General features: G+C 40.3%; 1 protein-coding gene across 2 annotated transcripts in view; it reads left to right on the top strand.

Moving 5' to 3' along the window:
* Positions 1-23,021, top strand: part of IQCJ (IQ motif containing J) — a 155,119-nt gene that overhangs the window by 126,804 nt on the left and 5,294 nt on the right. The window contains exons 2-4 of one of the 2 annotated variants that reach the window (XM_039857452.1): positions 3,616-3,680; positions 8,958-9,038; positions 18,280-18,415. In XM_039857452.1, the coding sequence (XP_039713386.1) occupies positions 3,616-3,680; positions 8,958-9,038; positions 18,280-18,415 (282 nt within the window). Of the gene's footprint in view, positions 1-3,615; positions 3,681-8,957; positions 9,039-18,279; positions 22,749-23,021 lie in introns of those variants that run through there. The other variant, XM_039857451.1, reaches the window with a different exon arrangement.

The following is a 23,021-nucleotide window of genomic DNA, read 5'->3' as shown; positions in this document are numbered from 1 at the left end:
GTGCCTTAAGCAAATGAGAGAATCTATTGGCTCAAGAAACTGAAAAGTCCATCAATAAACATCCTGCTTTCTAGCTCCAGAAGTTCACAGCATCGCTGGGGCTTTGGGTCGTTGGCTGTTTTCCTACGTCTCCATCCTCTTTGCTGTGTTATCTTTTCCTTCTAGTTAGTGTTTCTCACAACAGCAAATACTTCTATTGTGCCGCGGTCCAGCCACGACAGGATCCAGGGGGCCCCGAAGGTGGGCAAGGCGTCGGCGCGGGAGACAGTCGACTACACAGCTCAGAGGCGGTGTGACACTGTTCTGTTTTATTGTGATTTGAGTACAACTTTTATACTTTTTATTTTGGCATTTGATTATACTTTGTTGTTAAGGTAGCAGGGAGTTAAATTTCTGTGGTTAGGCGAAGCAGAAAATCTTATAGAGTATATTATTATTAATGTTCATGATTAACTAGTACATTTTTCTCTCAATCATTAGAACAGAACTACCTGATGGAACAATCTAAACTTTTAATTCTTATATCTATTACGTAAGATACAGTTTGATTTAAGTAAAGGTGATAGATAGATGTATTCATAACAGCAAGCATTGGCTTGTGGGCAGCCATTGTTCTTCTTTCTGCCTGAAGAAATCTTTTAAATGCTATTTGATTTATGCTATATCTAAAGTTCAAGCTGAACCTTTCTCATAGCTGTTCAAAAGTTTCCTTGGTGCAGTAAGGAGGAAAATATTTATAAAAATCAGTTTTACAAAGCTGCTTTCATAAGCTAAGTTTCTGTTCCTTTGTTTTTAAGCACCAAGGAGATCCTGACCTAGCCAGCCTTTCTATGAAACTTAAACTACTATAAGGCACATGAATTCTATCTTTATTCACTACATGTATACTATCTTTATTATAAGCTTCTGAATAAGGCAAAGGAAGATCAGGTAATCTTTTCATACTATTAGCCCCCCTAGGTGGATACCAGAGTTTTCTATTTATCCACTAGGCCACAAAAGGAGGCCCTTCCATAGTAGGCACAGGCTTATGAGTAAATTTCTTATCCTTACTAATTTTTCTACTAACTGCGTGGGAACAGGAGTATAAACTGGTTCTAGTAATTCAGCTTGTTATAATTTATTCATAAGATCTTTAAGAGGCGCGTCAAAAGGAATTTCCCTTAATAATTGTTCAAATAAAGGGTTTACGCATTCTGGACACATCAGGGTGACTAGAGCTGATTCCATACGCGGGGAATTTACTATGTTTTCCTCAGAGCCAATTTTGAGGAAATCCATTTGTATAGCGTTTACACTTACTAGAATTTGTGCTACCCAAATTCCCCCTATTAATAGGATCATTTCTAAGAAACCAATTATCCCTAATTGGGGATAATTGCCACGTCCTCGTTCTTGACGATGCATTCCTTGAAGCCTCTGTCCCCATCTCCGGACCTTGTCACGCAGTAGGGTAGAAAGAGGACGCGGCACTATTGCAATGCCAGGGTTTCTCACTTTTCAAAATTCTGTGCTCTGAAATTCAGAGGAAGAAAACCAAATTCTTCTCCAAAGACTGAAGTGAAGTTAAAACAATTAACATTTGTAGAGCAACTATTGTTACATATAATGTTGAGTAAATTAAGCCAGACATAAAAGAATAGATAAATATTCTATATGCAATTCTTGAAAAGAAAAAATTAGTCTACAGTGATAGAAATTGGAATGGGGTGCCTTCGGGATAGGGGAAGTGACTGTGCAGGGCGCAAAGGAACTTTCTGGAGTGAGAGAAGTGTTCTGTATTTTGTTTTGGATGGTGGTTCTGTTAATGTATTCATTTGTCAAAACTCATTTTCCTATACACCAATGATATGTGCATTTCACACTTGAAAAAGAAAGCCCGGGAACTAAAAGAACGTGCTGGCCAATGTAAGGAGAAGTGACTGAAGCGGGCTCATGTGGGAAACGGGGACGCAGACGTCTACCACGTGGCTTAGCCCAGACTGAGAAGTAGTGCTCGAGTTCCAGACATATTTCTAAGTTGGAGCCAATAAGAGTAGCTGATCAATTGACTATATTGTGAGGGAAAGAAAGGAATAAAGGCTGACTCTTGGGTTTTGACTCTGTGCATCTAGGTAAGTAGTGATGTCATTTACTGAATGAGGCAGAAGTGGTTAGAAGGAGGTGGTTTGGGTGAGAGGGTGTAGGCAGGGAAATCAGGACTTTGGTTTTGAACTTGTAATGCCTGTCAGACATGCACATGGAACTGTCAAGTAGGCACGGAGATGTGTAAGGGTAGAGTTCAAGGTGAGGTCAGCTGCAGTTATAAATTTAGAGTTATGGGACTGAATAAGACCTCCTGAGGAGCGAGGATAGATAGGGAAGAGAAGAGGATAGAAGCCCAGGACAGGCTGCTGGCATGTTTCCTGGGGAGCTAAGATTTCGTAAGAATAAGATCTGGAAGCAGCAATAAGGAGCATGTAGTACGTAGCATGTAGGGAAGAAATGGCCACCTCTTAAGAGGACTGCAGGGTAGAGCGGTGATCAGGGCCTCAGCCAGGTTTGTCATCAGCAAAACCCTCTATATCCTAATACTCTCTTTAAACAGTTCTTTGATCTTGCTCTAACAAAAAACTAGAATGTCAAGGCAGGGTTCAGTTAGAACAAGATAAATTAGGGAATGTTCAAATAAATGGAGGAGATACAGGATTTTGTTGATGACAGATTGCATGTTCCAAAGGGCTCAGTGGAAAGGTCGGCGGGACTGGGAAGAGGTGGGTGACTGGCTCAGATTCTGGGATGTACAGTGCAGTGTGAAGTTAAGGAGACTGGGTAATGGCAGATGACCTAGGAGACTTGGCTGTCTGGTAGGTTAGAAGCATGCTGAGACGAGCTTTGATGGTCTTTTAGGGGCACATAAGTAGTCGGTTCTAATTGGAGTTTCCTTTTGGCACCTCAGCAGTTTGTGGTGATGAGGCAAGTAGTGTGACCTTAAAGAACAGTGGCCATCTCAGGACCAGAGTTCTATGGGCTTTTCTTAAATCCCACTGTAACTGACAAGACTGGGGGTCGGCAGTCTCTGCAGGATCCGGGGCTGTCTTCTGTCCCATCTCTGAACCAATCACTATGGCCAGAGGATTGAGATTACAGAAACTATGGATGTCTGAATTTCAGGGAAGGGATGTGTGCATGTGGTTGTGTGTATATGTGTGTCTGAGCACTGAGGCTAAGGGAAGAGGTTGCTGAGAATTACCGAGAGATAAGAGAGGATGGTTACTGAATGGCCAAACCCAGCATACTCATTAGAGTACCTCACCCAGCAACCAGCAAACATAACACAGTTGACAGAGTAAACTTGGGAAGTGAGTGGAGTAATATAAACATATCCTCACTCTAGAAAAATAACAGGAAGCATTATTTTTAGTTAGGAAAACAAAATCACAATTTTACTGGCAGCATTGTATTTTAATTTGATCAAGGATGAAATCATTTTGTTTGTTCAAGCACTTATCCATTGCAAGGTCCAGAACATTTAATGGTGTGTTATCTCAATTTTGCTAATAACTGTACTCAAATATTATTGCCCATAAGTACATGGAATCAGTTTGTAAGACACTTCTTTTTTTCCTCTCACAGGAAGAAATGAAAACATTGCAGAATCCTTTAGAGCAAGTTAATGATGGAAATTATTTGCTTGAAAAGTAAGTAAAAACTACTAAAGAAAATTAAATTATTTGTGAGGTTGAAAGCCTTGAATGAAAGAAAAAAACTACTTGGCAAGGCAAAAATGAGTCAGTAAATTTGACAATTTCTTATGATATCATTGTGGTCAGGACCCAGATATATTTCTCACTTGAGATATAGTTAGATTTATGACTAGTTGAGCTATGATACACAAACTATACTGATTAACAGAGTAATTGAATGTTTGGAGATGTTTTTGGTGTTGTGTTTGAGGGCTGGAAACTTAATCCCGTTCTGTCTTTGGCTTTTAAATCAATGATGTGCATGGAAGGCAATCATAAATTTGCAAAAACATAAGGGTGACAATAAAACTAATAAGATGAACATTAACATAATACTGCAGAATGAAACAAAACTGTGCTAGAAAAAAGAGACAAAAAAGAGCTAAAAGTCTTCCATTTAGGTTTTTTTAAAAAAACTGTACAGTTAGAGCACGTGAGATATATTCTGATTTCAATTTATGGATAAATACTTAGAGGTTTTATCTGATGTTAACATGAGGCCATAATTGACTATGGCTTCTAAAAATATTACCACAATATTAGCCTGATTAGTAGTCATACATTGTCAAGATAAAAGAAGAAAAAGTTAACTATCATCTATTGGGCATTTACAATGTACTCTGTATTAGTAAATGCTTACAGATATTTCCTCATGGAACTCTGATTACAGCCTTTCGATATAGGCATTGTTATTTCCATTTAACAGACAAGGAAAGAGGCTCAGAGAACTTTTAGTGCTTGTGTAAGTATATTCAGCTGAGAGTGATAAGGAAGAATGAGAATCAACCCCAAGTTTGAATGCCGCCAGAGCCCCTGCTCTCAACCACACACTAAGTCCAAATGTCAAGCCCATGTGGTGTCCTGTTTGGCTCTGGGCATCGCATTTTAAAGGCACAGTGACATTCCCAAGAGAACCAGAGGAAGTCAGTTAAAATTGTGAGAGTTCTGTAACCATGTGAAACTGCCACAAAGAGCTGAGGATTCGTAGCTTGGAGAAAAGAAATCTCAGGACATAATGTCTACCCTTAAACTTTGGAAAGAATTTTCCTATCAAAGGGGCTAAATTCCTCTTCTTGCTCTAGAAAGCAGAATAAGGACCAATGAGCAGGATTTATGGAGAAACAGGTTTGTGACTCAGATAAAGGATAACTTTTGTAAAAATTCAGCCTTCTCAAGAGAATGGACTTCTTTATTCAGGGGTGAGCCCATAGATACTGCAAGTGCCCTCAGAAGAGTGAGGTGCTGCTGAAAACGTTCCTAACAATGGAAGACCTTGGACTTCATTCCTCTCTCTGCTCTTTCCTAGCTTTGTGAGTCTGGAAAAGTTATTGAACCACTCTGAGCCCCCATTTTTACATAGTTAAAAATGAAGACAATAATACTGGCTTGACGATTTTGAGCATTAAATGAAACACCCATGGTAACACAGTGCCTTCCATGTCAGCTTTTTGCCTTTCCGTCCAGGTGGATGTTTGGACTAGATAGGTTCTCAGGTTCATTCCATCTCCATGATTCTAAGAATTTTCTATATTACCACTTAAAGGACAGCGTCGGCCCTTTGATCGAATCAAGTTTCTGGGTTATCTATGGATTTAATTTAACCTTGTTATGTCTGTTCTCATTAATATGAACAAAAAGAATAAAATAGTTCAATTTCCCCACCCCCTCTCATCACCACCATCACTAGCTATATATAAGCAATAATAACTAGAGATTTTGGCTGAATCAGAAAGAAAATTTTTCTTCTATGGAGATTAGCATTGTAATGATGTTAGGTCAGTGGTTCTTCACCCTGGCTGCACTTAGCATCACCCAGGGAGTTTAATAAAAATGCCCCATCCCAGACAAATTGAATCGGAATCTTTGGGGGCGAGGTCCTGGGATCAGTACTTCTTAAAAGCTTCCTTCTTGTGATTCTAATAAGGACTTGGTAGATGCATTTTAAAGAACCAGTGGTAGATGCATTTTAGATTCTTTTTGGTCATTCAGTAACTTCATGCAGTTTAATTCTCTGGGGACACACTTTCTCTGTGATGTTCAGCCCCTTTATCTATTAAATCTGGCTATGCTGGTTTTTCATTATTGATTTTAATGTAAGAAGTGAACTCTAAAAGTTTTTTTCTGCTAATTGACCACAACTGTATATTAAACCTCTCAATAACACCAGCCTGTATCTTTCCCATCTCTCTGCTCTCAGGAAGATATGTGAAGATTAATGGTATATATGTGGCTTCTGCCTCCTCTCCCCGCTCCCATTCTTTCTCTCTCATTATCTAGAGGCCTGTGAAAGCTAAAAGCATCTGGAAATGGCCTGTCTGCTTTGTAGGTTTATTTTTCCCAGTCATGATTGAGGAATTCCAGGGATGGGAATTAAAGTTCCCCTCAGAGCATGCAGTCCTATGGGGTAAACTTCCCTTTTATGCTTGTCCAGGACAGAGAAAACAATGACTTCCAACCCTAACAACTATACGCTGGGATTCTGGAGATTTTCCTGGTCTGCTTCTGGGCAGGGTTGTGTCCTTGAAAGCTGTCATATTTGATTGAAAAATTGGTATACTTGGAATGAGCAGATTAAGCATTTCATTACAGCTGTAGCTGACTTAGATGCTGATGTAAATCATCTCAGCTACTTGAAATGACCATAAGTTAAGTGATAGTGGTGTCATAGCAGTTGATTGGTTATTCCCCCTTGGAACATTACATTTATTCTGAATGCTCAACAGGGTTTTGTGGTAGGCAGTGTGAAGGGAGGGGATGCTGGAACTCCATTATGCTTGAGACCACGTTCAGGGCCATTCGAGTACATCTGTGTACACACACGCGCACATACACACACACACACACACAAACACACACACACACACACACCACTCACTGAAGCCAGTAAACAGAGAAGAACAACCATTAGTAAGGTCATTAATTAGGAGGCTGCTTATGACTCTATTGTTTTTGATAATCATTTGATAACTAAGACCTTAGGCTGACAGCTATTTTTTGTAAATATTGGATGAGGCTGGATCTTTGGTAGGAAATGTGTGATTGCAAGTCATATATTCTCCTGACATATAATCATGTTATTATCCATAGGTAATTATTGATAGAATGAACTAAAGCTACCCAATTTAAGCCTGTAGGTATTTGTAGTTTATAGCTTATTGAGGATGTATATACTGTAAACCCAAATCAGAAAATTTGTTAATAAAAAAAAAATTTTCTTTATGAAAACTTGAGCTTTGTCTTTGATTGCTGCATATCTACAGGTCCCATAATACCTCACCTATATCTCTGTTGTCCATTTTGCTAATTTGTTATTTAGGGGTTTAATCTACAAAATCTTAAAGTATACTTGTTATAAGGCTGTTGTCCCTACAAGAACATAGAATTATACAAATGAGACTTTACATGCCCACCAATCCTGGATTAGGTCCCTCTATGTTTCCCCTTTAATGACATTCATCATATTTGTGATGACTTAATATCCATCTTCTCCTAGATTGTAAGACCATAAGAACAGGGACCATGTCTAGTGCTTTCACCATTGTAGCCGCTATACTTTGCATCATTCCTGGTACATAGAAGATATTCAATATATCTGTAAGTGAATGAATAAGGATAAATTAATAATGGACCCTGAATGCTGACAGCACAGAGCAAGCAGTGTTTTTTTTCTCTGCCGCTCAGCTTCCCAGGTGGGCAATCACAAAGCTATCTTGGCCTGATGGCACCACCTACTGGCCATGAACGAATTTCTCTGATCTATACCATGTTTTCCCCACCACTTGGTAATTTTTTTCTGAAGGGAAAATAAGTTCATTATCCTAATAATGCCTCCAGCATAATGTTTTTTTCTTATCTTTTTCTTTTCTTTACTATCACCATAATCCTGGTCCTCATTATCTGGCCAATTTGAACACCCTCCTAAATATTTTCCTTCACTCTCCTGGCTCACTCCTATTGCAAACCATCCTTAAATGTTCTATCCATCACATTTTCTTGCTTCAAATTATTTATGTTTCCCTCCAACAATGCTTTTCACACTGTCGATCACAATCCATTGTTGGTTTGTTAAATCGATTCGATGAGTAAACTCTGGCCTTTTAAAAATATCTAAAATGTAATTTAAAAATATCAGAGAACATTATTCTGGGGGAAATGATGTTTCTTGAAACTTTTGGTTCAGTTTTAAACACACACACACACACACACACACACACACACACACACACACGCACACCCTTAGCCCATGCCTGTGTATTGGATTAGGATGTCAAATATTCATGAAAACCACAGTCAGTAGAATTAAGTTTAATACATCTGATATTAAAATCCTCCAAGCATTACTTTGTGGTAGTGAGACTTGAATTTTAATGTGGTTTCTGCTGAGTTTAACGTAATCTCTCTGAGCTTCAGATATTTCAATTGTATATTAGGGAAAATAATACTTAATTGATAGAGGCTACTGTGAGAATTAAATAAGATAATCCATGAAAAATGTCTGTGACAGTGTTTCGCACACGTTATGTGGCCAATGACTATTAGTTTTCTGCTTATCTAAACTTCTTTCCTTTTATACTTCTTTTATCCTCTACTTCCACCAAATTCTCTCTTTATTGTCTAAAAATTGCTTGACTTTTATTTACCTCCATTCCTCTGTTTTAATATCTTCTTCACATATATTACCTTTCACGTCTCATTTTACTTAATTCCTATCCATTCCTCAAACCCCAGACCAAGTGCCACCGTCTCCTTGAAGCCTTCCTTGACCATTGTAGCCCACAGTGATCTTCTTATAAGCTCACAGAGACAGTAAGAAAGATTCAATGGCAGTGGCACCATTGAGGATGAATGAGAAACTCTCTACAACTTACTAATTGGGTGTTGCCATAGGATTTATAACACTGTCCTTATGTTTTTTTTTCTCCCACTGAAATGGTTCAATATTTTGCTTTTCTCTTCACTTAAAGAAAACAATTTTCATGCCTTAGATATGAATGTTGAGCTGAGTGGTAGGAATCAAAAGAACAGTAAAGGTGAAGGCAAAATAGCATTTTCTTTTATGGTAGATTATCTATCTATTATCCATCAATAGGAATTAGGACTCTTAATAAATTAAAATGAACTAAATTGAATATATATATCTGCTTTTTTAAAATAAATACAATTGGTGGTATTATTGCTATAATTGTTAACTTTCTGGATTAAGCTATATTGAGACATTATTTCTGTTTTCAGTCACCAGCTGGCCATGGATGTGGAGAATAATATTGAAAAATATCACCTCAATCTACAGCCCTTGGAATCAAAGGTGAAAATGTAAGTTATTTCAAAGTTTACATTAAAGCATTGAAGTTCTTGTTTTATTAACTTCTGAACTACTCTGGAGTTTGGGGGTACAAGAATTACACATTTATTTATTTCACATTTATGTGTTACACATTATTTCGGCTCTGTCCTGAGCAGCAACAAAGCTGTTTTGGGCACACGCCACCATTACTGGCTAGTGGAGGGAATTATCTGATTGTCATCACGGCATTTCTTGGTTTTCCCCTTCCAGGCTGAATACTGTTCTTCAATTTCCAGTAGCATTTTCTACTGTCTTTCATCTCAGGGACTTGGTTAATTCCACCTTGGAACAACACAGTTGTTTCCACCTCAGGCCATTTCTTTATTACACACACACACACACACACACACACACACACACACACACACACATCCTTTCAACCTACCCTCTCCTTTCTTCCCATTTCCATTTCAGCTCTCATCTAAATATTTTGAAAAATATATCTTGTCTTTATTTCTCACTACCTATCATTTTTTAAATTCTTTCTTACTAAGGCCAAATGTGAGTCCACTTCCCCCACTATAAATGAGTATTGCATAAAAATCATGCTAAAAACAGCTCCATATTAATAAAAATGAAATTAATAAGATGCAAAGTCAGACAGACATATTATAGAACAAAATGGCAACCTTTTAAAATCATTTTTGAGTAGAGAAGGGGTCTATCAGAATCACCTTAGAAGCAATTTTAAACTATTCATGCCCACTTTCTGTGATCTTTTTCCATTCTGACTCCCCTTTAGGGTGCATATAAGACTTGCCACTGAGCGTGTATGTAATACATACACACACACACACACACACACACACACACACATTCACACACTCACACACTCAGCTTAACACTCTGAGAAGCATGTATCTAAGAAATTAAATATACTTGAGTTTGGCCAGGATCACTGATAATTTGCCAGAAGCCCAAAGAGGAATCTTTAGAGAAGAAACCACCCTGAAGGAGGGAGCCTTGAGATGTACAACTTTGAAGAGCAATAAGCCATTGCTGGATTTAGGAAGTAAAACAGAAATGATGCAGATATATACCATCCTGCTGGATAAAAGCAAATATTAATATATACCACTATAAATCTCTGTTACCCTTGGTTATCAGTAAAAAGCTTGCTTCTGAGTGAGCACATAGGGCTACCGCTCAAGATAGAGTTCTAACATGGCTTCTGAACCAGTTGCCCCACCCCCATCCAGGAAACTCTGTGTCACACTTACTAGAGGAATAATGAACCAGGCTACCAAAATATTTTATGTAAGCGGTGTGTCAGCCCCACTATACAAGATGTTAGTTTCCAATCATAGGTTGCTTTATCCTTAGGAATTTTTTTTTATTACGATAACGTCCTCTGAAATGAAAAAATACTGGAAAGGAAAGTTGACTACATGAAAAATTAGAGTGTTTAATTTGAATGCCGAAATGAAGTTAGGAAATCTCCCTGTTCTTTCTTAGTTTCCATCATCTCTAATATGCAGAGGCAGAGGAGCATTTGCGAGGAAGAGGAACAGGCAAAGAAAAAAATCTCTGTGCCTAAGATGCTAGCCAGCTCAGAGCATCTGGGATCCTATTTGTAACTGGTCTGATGGAGGAGTCTCAGCTCAGTGAGGTGCAAACTGAATGGCTCTATCTCTTCTAATAACTCTGGACCCCATTTTCACTCACTGGAGGAAGATGAGGGAGAGAAAACTTAATCTTGCCCAGTAATGGAATTTGAGTCCCATCAGACAATTTAGTTCAGTTCAGTGACTCTCGTCTAATCTGGTTATTGAATTTTTAACTCTCATGACAGGTTAAACATCTCCCCTCTACACACATTAGGCCTTTCCTACAGCTCTGCAGCCTGCTCCCCCCCTCTTCCCTCTCCTCTTTCTACTCTCCCCATCTCCCCTCCTTCCTCCTCTCTTGGTGCCACCTTTCCTTCCCCTAGTGTACTAAACACCAAGGCTGCCCCAGTTTTCTCATTGACGGTGAACACTCAAGTTCCCAGTCAGTTGTTTCCTCAAAGAGGCTATTTTATTCCTTGTAGGAAGGACCATTAGGTCTCCCCAGAAACCTCCACCATCAGTGTAGGCTGCACCCCTCGTTGTGTCCCTTGCTCTGCTGAGGCTATCTACCTCAGCACCCTCCACAGGGAGAATCTTGGCATACTGCTATCTTAGCTTCCCAAGAGATGTTCTTTAGACATGCAGAGCATTGGCTATGAAAGATAGGGTTTTGTCTCAGGTTCCTGAGTCACTCAAATTTCATAGGCTTTCTCTTAGAGTCTTCTAACTTCTGTTGGTGGGAACCAGCCGAACATCTACCTTCCCTCAGAGGTTAGAGAGAAGTGAGGTTACTGTACCATAAAATTTACTTTTCTAGAAACTCTCCTCTCCCCTCCCTGAGGACGAGGAGAGAGTAATAGGTTCCAGTGAAGGTTTTCTGGACGGTCTAACCCGGCAAGCCCTGAGGTAGGTTGCGCCTTGGCAGTTCAACCTCTGAATATAAAAGATACAGCGAGATGAGAGCTGTTGTCAGGTGCGGTTGCCTTCACTGTATACCTGCATTCTTAGGGACCCCAGGTTGGGTTTGGGTGAGTCAAGAAAAGGTCTCAGTTATTTTCTCACACTCGGGACAACACTAAAAGGAAAGAATTTGATAAGAAAGCCTAAACCTGTATGTGGTAGTACAAAGTATCAGTGGAAGGAGGAAGAGGACTGTGGGGGAAGAACATGTGTGTGGGGAGGTGTAATTTAGATGAAATGTCAGGAAGGGTGCATTACCTGGTTCATGAATGTTAAGAGGTAATCTTGAGTTTTAGACTTGGAGGATCAAAGGATTGCATGAAAAGGGCAAAAGCAATCAAGATTGCACGGCTATTAATAAAAATCATTTTGGGGGAGGTAAAAAGGCAGGTTTTCTGAAGATCAAGCAAAGGCAAGCCTCTCAAGTCAGAAAATTTAGTGAAAGCAAAAGTAATACTGAAAGCACCACAAAGAAGGTCCTCGGCGCAACTCGAAGACTAAAGATTAATGTATTCTTAAGAGCCGTGGCTGGAACAAAGGTCCAAGAATGACGCACACATCAAAGGAGTGCGGGTTTTAACATGGAGGCCTGACCGCAAAGAAAGGAAACAGACTCACCAGGTCCCATCAAACCTCTGCCCTTCACGTCGGGGTCACACCTCGCATGTTGCCATAAGAACTAAAATGCATCTTCCAAGTAAAAACGCATCATTTAAAAGTTGTTCATTAACTGTGTACAATCTCTCTCCTTATGTTTTAACAATATTTTGTGATGGAATAACATAGAGGTCTGTTGAATACAAACCATCTTTTAAAAGCCTGCTCACTAAATATGTTCAATTCCTCTCCTTATTTTTTATTAATATGTTTGATTTAGTGATGAAACATTTAGATTCTATAAAGGAGGGAAGAGAGAGACACACACACACACACACTCTGGGGAAAGAAGGCAATTCCCAAAAGAATTTCAGGGATAATTTGCAATAAAGCCTTATTAAGTTGCCTTTGTTTAAGAGTAATGCCTATCAACTTCAGTCAAATGTTTAATTAAAAGAAGATATGAGATAAGAGAGGTCGTAGAGCAACCTAGGTTCAAATCCCAGCTCTGCTCCTGTCCACTGTGTGTCCTCGGGGACACTGCTTACTGCTCTGGGCCTCCATTGCATGCCTCTGTGAAATGAGGACACTGACCATGTCTTAAAGGATTGTTGTGACCTTTCAATGAAAAAAATCCAAGAAAAGCATTTAGCCTAGTGTATTTTTTCTTTGTAATTGTACCTTTTCCAAACATATTTTGATGTCAAATTGGGCTAATAATGCTGGTAAAGATTTTTAGGAATCCAGCTTATCATATTGATGTATGTGATTTGCACATGGTACTTAAATATATTTGAAAGTGTTTGATTTTCATAAGTATTTATAATGATTTCTCTAGGGTCTCTATTTGTTAAGTTTGGGGCTAATTGACTTAGATACCTTATCCTTGACTCCTCGCAAGAATTACAAACAAGTTATTGGTAATCTCATTTTGTAGGTAAGCAAAATGTAGGCCAGGTTTAAGTATTTTGCCCAAGGCCACAGCTAATGAGACACGAAACTGAGCAAGAACTTATATCAGTGTAAACACAGTTGGAAAGGAAAATCATGAACTCACTTCCTCCAGCGACCACAGTGTAATCTATGGCAACATAGGGAACTATTTCTTCTAAAAAAAACAACAACAACAACAAAAATCACAACCTAAAAACTGGCGGAGCAACCCCTTCACATTGAAGCGGCTAGGAAAATCTGGAAAAGGCTGAGAAAGGCTGAGGCACAATCTTGCCTTAAGCCCCACCCCTGGTGTAGTGATTGACAATTGGAAGGAAAGTCAAAAGCCAGAGCTTCTTTCTGAGGAGCAAAAGGTTCATACCGCGCATCGGTCACCCCTGCTTTTAAGACCGGCACCGGAGAAGTGAGCCCCCAAGACATTTTGCTTTGAAGACCAACCTCGTTTGAGCCCTGGAAGCCCACGGTGCCCTGGCAAACCCAGGACCGGCCCTTAGAGGGACCTGCTCGTGCGCAAACTCACCCAGCCCAGGCCGGACCCAGCGTAGAAGCAGCCCTCAGAAAACCGCCCAGACTCAAAGTGGAAGAGACTCAGTTGCTCATTTTAAAGCACTGGCCTAAGGAGCGGGGCCTGCTGGGATACTCTGGGGATGGGGATGGAGAGCGGCGGGCGCCCTCTTCCCGCTCTCCCTCGGCCTTGCTGAACAGGTAGGCGCCATCTTTATTTCCTTTCTTCTTTTTTCTTTTCGCTTTTCCCCCTTCTTTTTCCTTTTCTTACCGCCCCCCTCTCTTTTTTTTCCAGCAAGTACCGTCTTTGCACTCCCTCTCTGCCTCATTTCAGTCAGTGGTCACTAACTTCATGCTCTTCTCCTGCCACACCCCAGGCCACCAACACCTCCCAGAGGGGGCTTCTGCACACACCTGGTGCTCTGTTTTTGTTTTACATCTGGTGACCCAGTTTTTGTGGCTGCCCCTTGGGGGCCTAGCTCTGGAGGCCGGGGTGGAGGCCTGGGTTCTTGGGCCCCACAGGCCTGTAACAGTCGGAGAGACAGTTCTTGGCAGACGCCACTGTCAGGGCCCTGCACAGAGAGCAGGCTGAAACACACGCCCAGTCTTTCTAAGAAAGAGGCCCGTTTCTTGTCCAGGAGCTTAGGCCTGAGGGGCAGGCTGCTTGTTGGAAACACTTTTACGGGCCTCACTTCACTTCACCAGTATCTTCCAGAAACCAGCTATACCCTTGTCTGGTGCCCTGATTTCTGCGACTGCCACCAGGAGCCATCTCTGCATCGCCTGGCTCTGTGGCCTTAAGCTTGCCATCCCCAGGGGACTGTAATCAATGGAAAAAGAGTCTTAAACAGCTACCACCTTGAGGGCACAGCAAGAGGCATCAGACCCAGGTGCTCAGTCTTTCTGTGAATGAGGCCTATTAGCTTATCAGCACAGCTGCAGCCTGAGGGCCAAGCTTCTAATTAAATACATATCTAAGGGCTAACTGCGAACCTTTCCCGAGACCCCAGAGGGCAGGCACTATTTTGCATTCTCCCTCTGTCACATTCCAGAGTACCACCATCTCTCAAAGGGTGCCCTAGTTTTCACATCTGGTGTCCTGGTTTTTGTGGCTACCACCCAGAGATACCCCTTGATTTCCTGACTCTGGTGGCCAAGGAAGGTTGAGTTCTTTGGACCCAGGGGACTGTAACAATTGGAGAGACAGCTCTTGTACCCCCAGAACACTCACTGCAGTCTTTCTGTAAAGGAGGACTACTTGCTTGTCCTGGAGCTTCAGCCTTAGGGGCAGTTTTATGTTTGACACACAGCAGGAAGCTAGGAAGGTGTTCTCAGCAAATGTAGGCGGGGCCACACTGTCTTTGAGCTTTCCCTTTGCCTTGGCGATAGATAGCTCACCCGTATTTCCCAGATAGGAGCTTATATACTTGTGTAGAAATCCCGATTTTTGCAGCTGTGACCCAGGGCACATCTTCAGATTGCCTGGCTCTGGTGGAGAGCCGGGCTTATGCTTATGGTCTCACAGGATATATATTCGCCTTCTTTAAAGCTGTCGCCTAAGTGTCTGCCTTCCTTCCAGTTAGCTGGAATCTAGGTACTGACTGAGATCCTTTTTGGGACACTGACTGGTCTTGACACATCTTGAACTCTTGAGAGCTATTAAAAATAAAATAGGCTGCTTGGACAATCACAAAAGTTTTAGAGATAACCAAAAACTAGGGTCGAATGATAAGTTTCAACTCTTACACAAGGCCAATCCTTCAAGACTGGGAGAGGTGGCTATTTCATCTAATGCATAGAAACCACCATAGAGAGTCAGGCAAAATGAAGAAACAAAGGAATGTGTCCAAATGAAAGAATAAGATAAAACCTCAGGGGGAAAAAAAAAAAAAAAACAACTTCATGCAATGGAGGTTAAGTAATTTACCCAATAAAGTGTTCTAAGTTATGGTGATAAAAATGCCTCGGGAGAGGAATGGATGAACACAGTGAGAATGTCAACAAAGAAAATACAAGGACGCACCGAACTCAAAGTCACAGAGCCGAAGAATACAATAAACACAATTTCTAAACACTCTTTCTTCTTTGAGCGTTTATTGAGCTATTTCTGGATCACAATCTTAGGAGAATATATTTGTTGATCATCTACTCACTATATTCTTGTGAGTATATCTATCTAGTGGAGGAAGAGGACCCCTTGGAAAAGAGTGGTTGAGCTGGTCTAGTCTGATACTCTTCCCTTTGACTGATTAATATCTCTCAGAGCTACTTTTCTCCTTCCTAGACTCAGTTGCCTCTGTGTACCTTATTTCTCAAGTGCCTTCTCAAGTCTTCATAAAGAAGAATGTTATTGGAGTCCAGACCCAATTTGGCCAAATTCCCATCTGTGAGAGAGTTGGAGGTTTTTGACAGAGTGATCTTAAATGTTGGTGAAGAAACTTGTAGAAAGATCCAGAAGAGTATAAGTCCATGATGCTTAGGAAGTACCAGTAATCAAAGTAACGAGCTAAAGTCGGGAATTACAAACTTGGCACGAACTGGAGTGGAGGGGAAGCAGGCTAGGGACATAGAAGAAAAAAATCTGACTTCTTAATCTCTAGCTTAAGGAGAACTGAAATGTCACTTTGCAGATTCCATAGCACTAGGAGGGGGAAAGGAGATGCTTAAGCGTAAATTCACCTTTGCAGACCTTACCTGAGTTTTGATCAGCATTGTTTGGTTCTTTAAAGGTGTCACACTGCCCCCTGGTGTTAAACAAGCTAAAATGTAATATCTCAAGTGGCCACTACATTTTTTTTTTCCTATTGTTTTCTGAATAATCAAGGCAGAGAGAGAGGGAGGGGTGGGGAGGGAGGGAGGAAAGACAGAGAGAGAGAGAGAGAGAGAGAAACTTCTTTTTAGTCACTTTTCAAATGTCACATGTTTTTAAGTCCTTGATGGGCAGTTTTACAGACTTAGGTGCCCTCAAGGGACAGAGCTTGTCAGCAGGGCTCTGGGAGACACTTAGCACTTGAAGCTCTTCAGATGATATGGTAATCACCAACAGTTTCCAAAAGTTCGATACTCCTTAGTAAAATGGGTCCTGCAAGGAGCAGTGGGACTACCAGACTTGGGCATGTGTTTTTATAGGACTATCTTTGAGATTGTGTTTAAAATCTTTAAACCAAAGAAAAATAAATAAGGATACATTTTGAGCAAGCACTGCAAATAAAACAGTGACCACATGTAACCCAAACCACAGTCAGATTCTACTTTAATGGGACCTGAAGTGTGTATATAATTTGGAAAGCGCTTTAAAAAAACCCTAAGACATATCTACTTTTGTAATTTTATACAAACCATGAAGAGCCCCGCACAGGATCTTGGGAGAAGCTTCTGCCCTCTAAGTAAGGGCCACTGAAGCTTATGTTTCAGGAAAATTGGCCTCTGACCCCAGGGTATTGTTTCACTGCAGTTTCTGGACTTTTCCTTGAGCCTTAAAATTCACAGAGACTTCATAAATTAGGGGATGCATACGCATTCAATAGCATGGTAGCATTTACACACACACACACACACACACACACACACACATACCTAGCTGTTGAAAATTGATAGTCTGAACCATTCTAGCTAAATGAAAATAAATCAGTTTGTTTACACAGAAACAACTTTAGTGACTTTAGTTGTATGTGGAAGAATTATAGAACAGGTGCTTCCAGGAGTATAAAAGAGAGAGTGAAGGAATTAGTGCAACCACTTTAAAAGGCTGAATCCTGACAATTGGTCTTCATGTCCTGCTAACTCCCAGGAGAGGGTAGACTGCTCACTGATCACCTGTGAAAACCTAGGTGTTAATCTCAAAGATTAGAAGCCAGTCCCCAAAACAATTACCTAGCTTTCACAAAGAAGAGGTTTCTGTTATCCAAAGCAGGAGGTGAGTTTTTTTGGATACTAAGTGCGGGAAATAAAAAGCTTCCTTGGGCGAAAACTCAAACAGCTACCTAATCACCTCTTAACGTGATTTTCTGAGTACTATGTAACACTTTCAGATATTTTGTGTTCTCTTTCCATTTCTTTATCGAACATTACCTGTTTCCTTACACAGTATGTAAAATCTCTACCACAGGACTCTTGCTTGTATTGTCCCCAGAGCAGGGCCACTGCATTTGGCCTGCAGACTACACTATAAAACATCACTAAACGCCCTTCACCTTGAAGCCTGTGTGAATGGCACCCCCTAGAGCTTTATTGCAGTCTCTGTCTAGAGCCTAGGGCTGACCCTGGCTCAGAATAGTCCCTCAACAATGACGTATTGAGTGAATGAGTAAGTGATATGTCAGCCTATTTATTATTCTCATTTGAAATATAGGATGAGAAATTGAAAGATTTTGTGTCCCATAAATCAAAGTACATTTACATGTGCAAAGTAGTTTCACTTTGACTGATGACTTTTCTTGACTGAGCTGACACTTGTAGACTGATTTAGTTTAGTTAAGTCTGTGAAAGTCAAACCAGTAAAATATAGAGACAGTCCAGGTCTTCTGATTTCCTGTGTCACAGTTTCCCTGTCTCGAAAGCCAGTGCCTTCAGACTCCTTATGATTTTCTGAGTCCGTGGGCTGTGACAGGGGAGTGACAGTGTGTTGCCGGTTTTTTTATTTGGGTAGCATTCAGCGAGCATGGCGTGAGTACCTGCAGCGGCAGGACCCCCTGGAGAAGAGGAGCCCGTCCCCGCCCTCCGTGTCCTCAGACAAGCTGAGCAGCTCTGTCAGCATGAATACCTTCTCAGACAGCAGCACACCAGTAAGTGCCCTGTTTCTTTTTCATGGTCTAACTGGCCAGTCACCTGATCGCCAGGCCTTTGGCTTCAAGAGAGCAACCTTGGGATGCGAGCAGGTGGTTTGCGATAGGAGGGTCTTTGCTTATTTGCTGTGAGTGAGCCCATGGTGAGGGTTTCTTATCTCTAAACAAGGACGTGGTTTATAAACACAAAATGAACTTTATCAAGTCTGAGAGAATCGATTGCGTTTGACATCAACCTAAACCACTCATTTGTGTGTTCGTCTTCCTCTATTACTGAGAGCATCTTTTTTTCCTTTTCTGTAGAACAGCATGTTCCTTTTAGTCTGTACCTCCCGTAGCGTTTTGTGGTGCTAATGTGATAGAAGATTAGCTTGGTTATAAAGATTATAAAGATGACTTTTATAGGAAGTATTGAAAGGAATTACAGACTCAGGAGCTGCAACTCAAATGCCTGCAGGGGCCAGGTAAGTAACCCATGTGAGCCATGTGGGCTGAGTTGTGACTGGCTAACTGAAGGACATAGACCCCACTGAGAATGTCAGCCCCACTGGGCTCCTGGAAGCATGTTGACATGTGGGGATGGAGGACAGACATTGTCAAAAGTCATTTTCTTTTTTTTTAGAGGATGCCAGAAATCCATATTTTGAATGTGGGCAACCAGCAAGAAAATTTAAAACATAACTAGACCATGCCTATAGACCACAGCTGTCCTGGGAGTTGCCACCAGTTTAAGAACTCTGGGTACGAGGTTGAGGAATGAAATAATCTGCTAAAGAGCTTTATTAAAAAAAAAAAAAAAAGCCAAATGGGGTAGGAAATAAATGATAAGGCAATCAGGATGCAGAGTTTCATGGATTTAGCCATTGTGATCACTTGTAATAGTCTCTGGAGTACCGAAAGAAGTTAGGAAGAGAAATGAAGTAACTATATGAGGATTTTTTTTTTTTAATCTTCTTTTACCACTTGTAATCCTATTTATTCAGTTGTAAAAAGGCTTCCCAACAGCCAAAATAATGTGTTTGCATTGGGATGAAGCAAAGATTACTTTGAAATATTTTCAGATGATTGAATTGTATATCCTTTAATAAATGGTTTTATCTAGTTATGGATTCTAAAGAGAGAGCATTCAATTGAGTTTATAGCTGTGCAAATAACAGTGGCAGAAGATCTATTTTTAGCTGACAGCAGAAATTGAATACATGGTGAATCTGCACTTAAATTTTAAGACAGTTTTTTAGGGGAATGAATCGTCTTAACTGGACTTACTGTCACTAGAGGGCGCTCGTGAGCCACATTGGCACATGGTTGCGTTTAGTAAAGTTTGTGATTAACTCATGATTTGCAAATGAAAAATAACGTGAAACTTGAGTGTTTGGGATGCCTTCTCTACGAATGTTTATAGAAGGTGCAAGTTAAAAAGACTTAAAAGATTCTACTTGAATGATGGAAACTGCATATTATAAGTCACTCTGCCTGTGAGTTTAAAGTTTGGCCGTACTGCCTTTGTTCTTTCTCACAGCCGCATTTCAGAACGGAAACCATTCCCGAGTCCAATGACGTTCCATGGCTCTAGTGTAGCTTTACTGTGGTTCACCTTTTGGCTTTACTGGAATTCTGGAATGATCTGCCTTTGCTTTACAGTTGTGCTGCCACACCACTTTGATTCTTGCACCTCAAGTATTTTACGCATAAATGCACATTCTGCCCCAGGAATCATCAGTTATTTATATCTCTGCACAGTTTCACTGACAGTGTTACCTTCTCTAACTTAGCCTAGCCTCCAGATCCCCTGATGTTTCTTGGTAGAGATTTCCTCCCTCAAATACCTCCAGCAATTCGGGTTTCCCATAGGTGTGTCAGACTGGATTGGGAGTGGCATCCTGCTTCCCCACTCTGTCATCGTACCTTAACTCTGTGCTCATGGGACAAGGATGACTCTATTCAGTGTGTTGACGTCTGACTTATTCCTGATTGCCTATAAACAGTAACAATCAGATTTTCAAAAAACACTATTGAAATTAGTTACAAAGAAAAGCAGACCCTGCCCAGAATTCTAATAGAGGTTAATGATTATAACACCAACTTTGCTGTTGATGATGGCAACGGTATGATACTAAATATACAAAATAAAATATAAAAATATAAGATGTTGGGACATTTCCAAGTCTCTAGTTTATCAGGCAGGTAAAATATGCAAGTCATAATTTTTTTAAAAAACTTCATGCTTTTTATTTGGCTGACATGACTAGCTAAGATTGTTTTATCGCCTATGATCATTACTTTGCTGGGACCTCTTTCAGGAAGATTCATTCTTATACCTTCTAGTGGTATAAGAAAGCAAAGTGACACTGCTCCGCCTTGACTAGCCTGCTAGACCCACTGGGTTCATACCTACTCTTAGGGAGCCGCAGATAGGAAAACTTGGTTTACTACCCTCTGATGAGTAGACCTCAAGTTTGTAGAAGGAATAAGGTTGACCCCTGGCTCACCTTAGCTAAGCTGGTCCTAAAGGGATGGGCTTCCATTTAGAAGTTCAGGGTTAAAATTCTTCAGTCCAAGTCAAATGCTCTCAGTCAGGTATCTCCCTGAGGGATTCTCTGGGCCCCTGACTCCTTTTAGATCCCTTAAACTTGCTGAATCTCAGCCCTCTCTCTCTGGGATTGATTTATTGTTGTTACTGCCTGGACCATTATTTGTCTTCTCGAATCTGGTCAGTTGCCTTCCTTGTCTCAGGTCCTTGCCTTCCCTCTACTCACTCAGCCTCAACTAGAGGCCAGTCTGCCCTTTTCTAAGCCCTGGGCCTTGCCGGCTGCTGCGCCTACCCCTATGCCTAGTATAACAGCAATTGCCCATACTAGTTGTCCACCCCAAGCATGTGCCACATGGAAAGCCAGCCCCTGTGCTGAGCTGCGAATGATGCTTTTGCATGTTTCTGCTCTGATTGTTTTAGCTAAGCATAATGGTTAATATAGTTTTTAGATTATTTCTGTTCTAAAATATGTAACAACAGTAATGTTTCAGTATGAGCTCTCAAATTCATCATCTTGATGAGAGCTGAGCACTTGCTAAATGCTAGGTACTTCGCTGATGCTTTCCATGGATTATTTCGATTCTCTCAATGATCATATGAAAGAGGTACTGTTATTATCTCCATTTTAAGATGATGAAAATGAGACTTAAAGATACAACTAACTTGCCCTGGGTTACACTTTTGGCTAGAGCCCACACCTTCTCTATTCTACCATACTGTACCACTTGAAAATAAGACTGCATTTAGACATGGTCAAGCAGTGGAAAAGACATTCTGTTAATGAATTTCTAAGACTATTTTACAATTTAATAGGTATAAACAGTGAATGAAATAATTGAAAAAAGAATCCTCACTTGATTTTACAAATTACCTAATTCAATGCTCTTTGATTAAAACTTCAAACCTCAGCTGTTCAATGCCAAATTAAAGAGCAACAGGAGGGAAGATAATATTAAGTTATGTTAGCAATTTGCATATTAAGTACCCTAGACCACAATGTATCATAATGTAGCAGAAAAAAAATTTGTTTTAGAAATAGCAATTTTGAATAGCAACTGTTACTGGGAAATGGAGCTTGCCTGTATCAAAGTGAGGGAAAGAAAGTAACTTTTTTTTTAACCATAAAAATATTAGTTACTGTACTGAGGACAACAGTGGAAAATGCTTTGTGTATTTTTTATTTATCAATTTCATATGACCAAATACTTTTTTTTTTAGTTCCCAGTTCTGAGAAACTTGTAATTTGTTTCATAGGATGATATCATAGAAAGAAACTGTAGAAAAGTATATTATAAATGAGATTGATAACCTTTTCACAAATCATTAGTATACTCTTGCAGATAAATCTAGAAAAATCTTTCAATTGTTTTAAGACATTCTCAGTCCCATGTGGTACCCCATATTATTATGGTCTGGTCTGTAGGGAGCAGTGTGGTTCATAGAATAAGGACCTGGCTTGATAAGACTACCTGACTTAAAATAACAGCTCTGTCACTATTTTTGTGACTCTAAGACGTAACACTTGAGAGGTCACTCTCCATCTGCAAACTGGAAATAACACCCACCTCGGAGATGGTTTGGTATCACCATGAAGATTGAATGGCACTACATAGGTAAAACATAGCACAGAGCCTGTGACCCTGAAGCCTCTCAATAAATGTTAGTCCATTCTGAATCTGCTCTTGAAAACACTCCATGTGTTCAAAATGCTGTGGAAAACTTGTGAAGAGCAGAGGTGGAACTTTTAATTTGATTCCCATTGGGCACAGTGCCTGTTTCTGATTCAGCAAATGAATCCATGAAAGTCACATTGGTCCTAGAGTATATATATTCATGTATTGTATATTCAGAATATATGTATATATATACATGTATATTATCACATTGAAGCTGTACATTACAAAAGTAATAAATGAAGCATTTATTTTATTGTTGCTCCTTTTAAAGACTAATTTTAAAGATCCAAAGGTGAAACCAGGTGCAAGTCCTTTTGCCTCTATGCAAGTGGGCCTCTTCTGAGAGACCACACTCACATTCATAGTAACAGAACGCTGAGATCATTCTTTTCTCTTCTGG

The sequence above is a fragment of the Pteropus medius genome, unplaced genomic scaffold (genome assembly GCF_902729225.1).
Source record: "Pteropus medius unplaced genomic scaffold, Ma_sr-lr_union100, whole genome shotgun sequence".
NCBI lineage: Eukaryota > Metazoa > Chordata > Mammalia > Chiroptera > Pteropodidae > Pteropus > Pteropus medius.
The sequence above is the reverse complement of the archived record's forward strand: the minus strand, read 5'-3'. Positions and strand labels throughout refer to the sequence as shown.